This window comes from Opisthorchis viverrini, assembly GCF_000715545.1.
Source record: "Opisthorchis viverrini unplaced genomic scaffold opera_v5_49, whole genome shotgun sequence".
Taxonomy (NCBI): domain Eukaryota; kingdom Metazoa; phylum Platyhelminthes; class Trematoda; order Opisthorchiida; family Opisthorchiidae; genus Opisthorchis; species Opisthorchis viverrini.
Genome location: NW_008751705.1, coordinates 1,475,085 through 1,482,720, shown reverse-complemented (window position 1 = coordinate 1,482,720; position 7,636 = coordinate 1,475,085). Strand labels below are relative to the sequence as shown.

Below are 7,636 nucleotides of genomic sequence, written 5' to 3'. Positions count from 1 at the left end.
TTCTGTTGTCCTACGCATTCGTTGGGTAACAGATATTTGTGGCGAAGCGTTTTCCACCTCTCGTTTGGGTAGATTGTGCCCTTGAAGTCTACGAAAAAACCCTGTCGCCGAGACATATTTAGGATGTTCATGCGCCATACTATAGCACCGTTAGTTCACACTCTGATAACAATGGAGGGATCGCTTGGCATTATTTCAACGTGGAACATCCCTTTTGAAGCGAGTTAAACAGTGGTATTATAGACTGAAGGTAACATAACTGAAAGACGGGATAACGCGCAGTATTCGATCATTTACTCTGGGGAGAAGAATGCTCTCAAACGGGGGTTCGAACTTTCATGATACAGCTCTTCAACAACCGATTGCTCGTTCCATTCTCTGAGGGCTCGTCAGGCAAATCTCGTCCAGTACTATGTTTTTCACATGCTCACATCCAACTGGACAATATGGAGAGACCCATTGAAATTTGATGCCAACGTAATATTGGACTTTGATGATCCTGATCATGAATGAATCTGAAACACTCTCATCAAAGTATCCGGATTTGGTTGGTTAATCATTTGAGCATCTATGAACCACGCGAACCATGTTTGATTTTGTTCACCCCCTGATTCGGCATACCCAATCGAACGCACTCAGCATCCACATTGGCAGTAACAGGAGTACCTGCTTGCTATACTTTAATTAACTGGTTCCTGCTGCCATGGTGTGATTTCAATGGGACCTGCCCTATTCATCTTCTCTGACAGCACCGGATGCGTTGCCCTACACAGTCTCTCCTGAAGGCCATTCCGCCAGCAGTGTTTCACACGAAACCATTTCGTAAATGCTGCACTTCAGTGTCTTCCCCGCTGCGCCTTAGGCTATGGAAATATGCTGGCGAATGTCATAACAAAGCATACCAACATTGCCGCACCATATCCTACCCCTGGTCATATGATTAGTTAGTGTTCACTCTCACTTGCTGGGATAACACAATAAAATGTAAAATGTGCATACCTGAAGTTGTTTTATGCGATACTGTCCCTTGAATGGTATAAAAGTGGGGCATATCATAGTTCTGACTAATCATTCGAGGCTAACCACGACACAACACTGGGTGTATTGAAACTAGAGAGCAAGGATGATTGCAACTGCCTGTATTTGGTGCAGGGTTGGAATCGTTCGATGGTCACTGCTGACTCAACGTCACACTTTTCGACGTTGCTGTTCTCTAACCGTTCAGCCGACTGAACAGTATACTCAAATCACGGCTAGACGGAAGCGACCCTCGTTGCACATTGGGCTGATTCTTCATTGCGTTTACCCTACATAGGAACACTCTGTTTGAAGAGGACCCGACAAAAAACCTGGAACGATATAATCCATTCAAGGATTTCTCTTCCAAACTGAACCACCATGATCGTTTTGTTGGCTCAAGATTTCCCCCGTACGTACTTCAGAACAAGCAAATCTTGTGGCAGCTGACAGCCGATAATGGATAACTTTTCTGGGAATGTTCTGGGCAGGATGTCCGAAAAGAGGCAATAACCTAAAGCACATATAAGTCTTATAGTTCCACAACATCACAGCAATGCCGTGAAAATGGATCAGTGACATAGTTTCGAACTTATGCCGGTTTTAGAGCTCGAGGTATCCCAGTGGTTAAGGCGAGGACTTACTGGATCGGAAGGTCTGCGTTTCGAATCTAATCCCGCATCTCAACTGCTCCTGCCTGGATTTCGACAGCCTGATAGTATATCAGCCCTCATGCTTGCTTCGGGTGGCATGGGAGCTAGGCACCGATAATCAATGATTATTATATCATGTGACGGCTTTAGCGGGACAAACGACGATTCCGTTTGAACCAAAGGAACACTTGGTCGAGCCCTCTACGCCTAACTGAGGAAACTCAATAGGGAAGAAAGATTCTCTGTATACCATGCTTTCCGAATCTAACCAGTCTTTGCATAAACCTCCGCCTAATTCCCGAGCTCACAAGTTGCTCCGCAAGGACCAATGACTATTTACATGAAGGATTCTGCCTTATTCGTTTATATCCTGCATGAGTGACCAGTTGGTTGAAACCAATTCTCACACGCAGTGGATGATATTTGCACACACTTGGCGGAAAACCGACCATTACTCCAACTTTCTCCCATCCATTTTCAAAACATGAATGTCCGTCGAACATTTGGACGAAAAAAACAGCAGACTGATCTATGTAGTACGTATTGATGCATTTGGTTTGACGCTCAAGACAAAGTACGAATTGGTTTCGGGGATAAGCCGTTCTATGTACAATAAATCAACAATCGGCGTAGAATAGAATACGGAAGTGGTACTTGGGAGAGGCAGCCTGATAGTATTCACTGGTCTGAAGTCGACAAAGAAAGATAAGGTAGCTCAAACCGGAAACCAATAGTCCAGTGTATAGGTGTGCGGCCTCCGTGTGTGTGTCAGTGTGCGACGGGGGAACCTGGTCGTTTAAAGTGCACGCATTGCCCCGAGGGGGCGTGCATAATGAGAGAGGGGAGCTACGGAAAATGAGACACGATCAGAAGAAAGAATGCAGTCGAACGACTATCAAGAATGAGGCGACACGGCCGAGGAAACACTAGCTTCTCTCTCGAATTGGTCTTTCTGTACCCACAAGTTGTTGCACACTACGCTGACCAATATGTTGAATGGCTGGGGTGACAACCTGAAAAGGGGGGAAGGAATATTGATTAGTCTCTGACTATTATTAAGCGAAAAAATCGACAAGGTGTTAGATTAAGTGAAGGGTGAATCCACTGAGGATAGTGCGTAAATGCGAACACTCTTGGGATTCTCTTCGAAACGGATTTAAAATAAATGCACAGGTAAGGAATTTTTTACAGAATGTAAGCATAACAGAAAGTTTCCAGAAGCTCCGTATGCATTACACAGACAGAGTAGAAGGACGGACTAATGAAAAAAGTTATTCCGCTGCTCCAAAGCATCATCATAATCAGCTGTAACAACCGCACAGTGGTTTTAAATGCCGGAGTTTCGTTCATCGATGCTTTGGGGGGGAGGAGGGTGGGGTAGACAGCTGCGCATTGGAGGCGGTAGCTGATACAATTGATACGTAAATACGGGGTTATCAGTGGACTTGTCAGTGGATAGAACATAGTGGATGATAACTGAAGAACTGCATCTGTGAAGTGAAGTAGCCTCGTCGCTCTTCGCCTTAGGTTATCAAGAGCTAAACACTTTAATAATCCAAGCTGCAGAATGCTTATGGTTGAAGAAACAAAGTGAACTATCAAGTTATCAACTATCAAGAAATATGGTGTGGCACCGTCTGGAGGCCAGCCGCTCTTAATAATCGAAAGCACATCGATTGGACGGATGTGTCACGTGCGGGCTAAGGACTAACCGAAGCCATGCCGCGATTGATGAGAATGTCAGCCAATCAGGATCGACCATTATAGCTCGGCGCTTCTTGCACCATCAAGAACTTTCTAGCGCGACATTCTGTGATGACCTCATAATTACAGTCGTAATAGTCTTACTTCGTATCGATAAAGGGCTTTCTCAAGCTACCATGCATTTTGATATATCATGGTGAGCGGACACTAAGCCAAGAACTTGCACCAATATCAGCAAGTCACAGTAAGTACAAAACAGGGATTTGATCCCATATAATTTGGTCGTTTGTCTGATCGCTGAGCTGGGCAAATTGAGCGCAAAAGTTCCATCACTAATCGAGGCGTGCGTCCAGTAGTCGCAACAACTGACCCATCGATACGCTGCGCTACCCAAAAACGCACTCAAAATGTCTAGCTCAGCGAAGAAACCAATGATCAACTAGGCTACCTGAGCTACAAACATTCTCGCCAATAGCAAACCATGTAATTTAGCATAAGGGGGACAATAAGATTACCAAGAGTATGGGTACCATCTTGGTTCATGTGACACTCCACGCGTTGGGTCGAACAATATGGCAAACGGTTGCTAATCGAATTCAGTTTCGTTATTGTGATGGGAGTGGGTTAGAAACTACGTCATATGCCACTTGCCGCCTGTACAACGAATTTCTTTAGACAAACCGTTATGGCTTTACGAAAACAGGGCATCTACGTTCGACACTAGCGATACGCAAAAATGGAAAGATTCTTATTATTAGTTAGGATGACATCTGAAACAAAAACCAATGTCAGTTCAAATACACAATCAAATCAAATCTCACAGAATTACAGATGTATCGATAAGACAAGATATGGGTGGGTGGAAAATTCCTGTATTTAAGCTCACAATGGAATCTTCGGACTGATTGACTAAAAATTTAGTGAAAGTATTATTATTATCGTTCAGTTTTGAACCCCTTTCGGTTTCCAGCTGCCATGCCACCCAGAGCAAACATCACGGCAGGAATACTGTTAGGTTGTCCAAGCCTAGACGGGTGCACTCAAAGTGGAGAGATGGGGATCGAACTACGGGTCTCCGGATCAGCATGTTCGCGTCCTAATCACCGGGCTACCTCGAGCTCGAAGAGAGAGCACACAGGAATGGCCTTAACAAAGAGTAAATCTTATACGAAATATGTCTGGGCATCTACCCTGACAAGATATGTAAAAACCCAAAGTAAGACACGATGCTTTTAAATTGGAAGCGCCTGGGGAATCTCCATATTCAAACCAGCTGCAAAAGCAGACCGTAGAGACAATTCGACTGGGAAAACAAGCGACAACTCACCTTCTGTACCACAACATCCGCGGCTGAATCGATCGCCTGAGCCAATTCCGGGGCTCGACCGGTATAACTGAGGAACATCCACGTCATTAATGTAACCAGGGCAAGATAGAATGGGACCAGGAACATGTTGGTCACGGCGTTGATTCCAACAAACTCAGAAATACCGGTAATGATGTGGAAGATTATGAGGATGACCGAAAACACGGCAGGAGTACGGAACGTCTGGAGAGAAAGAGGGAAGAAAACGAGAACGTCATACGGATCCTGGGTAATAATGCTTCAGCTGTAACATCCTTCCAGTGCACGGCTGATATGCAACCCGAAGGAAGCACGATGGCCGACGCACTGTCAAGGCCTAGATAGAAGCAGTGGAGATGCCGGGCCGGGTTCGATTCACGGACCATCACAGACCAACCAGTGAGCTATCTCGACCTGAGACCTTAAGAGTCATACGTAAAGCCTTTGAAGTTACCAGAATGCTTATCACTGGTGCGCCGGATCACATGACAGTGTTGCTCGATGGGAAGACAAACGAGGGTGTAGGGTTGTCCACTTGTCCAATAGATCAATTGATCATGACGAAAAGCCTAAGGTCTGCTTTGTTGAGCTGTCCTATAACTGGAACTAACTGAATACCCGGGCGCTGCATTGAATAGACTTCAACACATAACTCCACAAATAAGACACTGGGACTTTACAAAGGGTCAATCACTGATCATTTCTTCAGAGCAGATGAGTGTCTACCGTTCAGTAAATCGTTGGCTTGAGTGAGAATGCAACTTGGCATAATTAGAATAACCCCAGGTAAGCTGAAAATCAACGGGATTCTGCTTGAATTCACTCAGTCCTGCAGCGACAACTTACGCTTTGCAGGGAGAGACCGCATACTAACCACGTGGCAGAATTGCTCTCTATACATACTCATTGGCAGCAACATATGAGGTGGGGACACAGATAATCTGAGGTAAATGCAGTACTGAAGTGCCTGGACCCAATAAATACGGTATATTCTGCGTATGAGGCCTATGGAAGGACGATATGGGAGCAGTTCGACCCCTGAAGGGAAGAGCCTTCAAAAGAATGAAAGGTAGTGAGAGAAGACTACCTTGAGCAACAGCACTTGATGTGGTGATGTGGCTTGCAGTGAGCACGTGGACACAACTGCAGGAGTCGATGTGCACGGCTTCTATGAGACAACTCTTTAAAAGAGATGTCATTGACCGCCTGCCACCGCCACAGGTTCTGAAGTCAATAGCAGTCCTTAAATCAAGAAAAAGCTAAAGTCAAAACAAGCCTTAAATCAAGAAAAAGACTAATGTTGACCGCCGGGAGGAATGATGTTGTTCTGGCAACTGTTTTAAATTGAAAGCATGATTCAAAGACTGACGTCCTAGGTAAAAGCCAGTTTTTTTCCTCACAAAGCTGACGCACCCAAGGAGTAAGCAACCTAGGTGACACCAACTACGGGAAATCGAATCCATAGCTAGACTACCAGGAGTTGTATACAATAAAGGTATATAGCATAACAAAAGACGGGTGTGATACAATAAAATAATAGAACCTGTGAGCTCCCGGTAAGCCAGAAAACCTACAGATAGGAGGGAGGGAAAATTACGCATGAAACCATGACTAAAAGCCAACAAACCGTTCATGAGAGAATGCCATTGATAAGAGGTGGGAAGATCCAGACACAGAGGACAGCACATTTAAATAATGCACCCATCTGCATACCAAGTAAGTTTTCACCGGAGACCCATCAAGAACCCAGCTGAATCTCTCGTTTATAACGTTTGGGGAGTTTTCAGCAACCTTATGAGTAGTGTATTACGTCTGGATTATGCCACATTTACCTTTTTATGGTTTTCATACAGGGGAACAGTTTATGATCTACCAGTACAGCCCCACAAACGATACTGTTCGCTGTTTACCGTTAAAATGTTGGGGAAGATGAATAGCAAGTTCCTACAGAGATCCAACTATGTATCTGTCTTTTACTTAACTCAACTACTTCAATGATGGCCTGCGATCTTGTCACAGTAGATGGTGTGCTTTCACTGATAATTTCAAACCAGGTTACTGCGACCATTCTCATCATATCTCAGACGGTCGGACTGTAGTTAAGCGATGAAACGAATGTTGGATCTTACTTGATACCATACTTCCCTCATTCATTTACTTACTCTGTCCATTTACTTTTGTTTCGCTCATCCACCATTCACCTTGCCGCAAAGGTCATCCTGTTCGTCAACGGCATACTAGCAAGCGTGCGTGTGTGTGAATGTACAAAGCTGTCATACTTAACCATGCGTGTTCGTGCTCCGTCCGCTAAGCCTGTCCTGACCGGCTCTGTAACGATGGTCACACCGCCACGCTAATGCCATCGAAGGGGACGACCTCAACCAACACTACCGAGCCAGCATTCCGCTCGCCGTTGTCTGGTACAGGGACCTTAACACCGCACTGCGACGGGCAGTGACCTACTTGCGCACTTGTTGAACCCAGGAACATGAACAACCGAGGTTTGCTGCATAAGTCTGCTCACTTTTGTGTAAATGTACCGTAGGCCTTCGAACCCAAATTTTCGTTTTGATATTCGTGATCGTCAAACCTACGCGTAACTCGTGGTTTCGCATCAGGAACCTAAACAATGATACTAACTGTGTACAGAAAAATCATCCGAACTATCAAACACGAAAGCTGAATTGCTGCATACCCGTATGCAAGCGTTCGTGCTGCTGCTGAAGAGCGAGTACACTAGGTACGTGCATCTGGTATAAAAAGCAAGTCAGTGGTTACACACGTTCCGGTGAACAGGTGCTCACGAGAGATAAACTGGTGGTAACGGACCGTGGAGAGGCATTGCTTGAGACGGCAGATGCTTGGTGGGGATAAACAGACTTTGTCATCAGCGGAGCTAGTTAAGGCATACATATAT

The 7,636-nt window shown here is 45.1% G+C and overlaps 1 protein-coding gene across 1 annotated transcript in view; it reads right to left on the bottom strand.

The window, feature by feature from the left end:
- Positions 1–2,214: 2,214 nt before the first annotated feature.
- The window catches only part of T265_13253 (hypothetical protein), a gene marked incomplete at both ends in the record, with an annotated part of 35,615 nt that continues 30,193 nt past the window's right edge, over positions 2,215–7,636 (bottom strand). Inside the window, 2 exons of the mRNA XM_009167954.1 lie at positions 2,215–2,683; positions 4,702–4,923. Of these exons, the coding sequence (XP_009166218.1) occupies positions 2,597–2,683; positions 4,702–4,923 (309 nt within the window). The remainder of the gene's footprint in view (positions 2,684–4,701; positions 4,924–7,636) is intronic.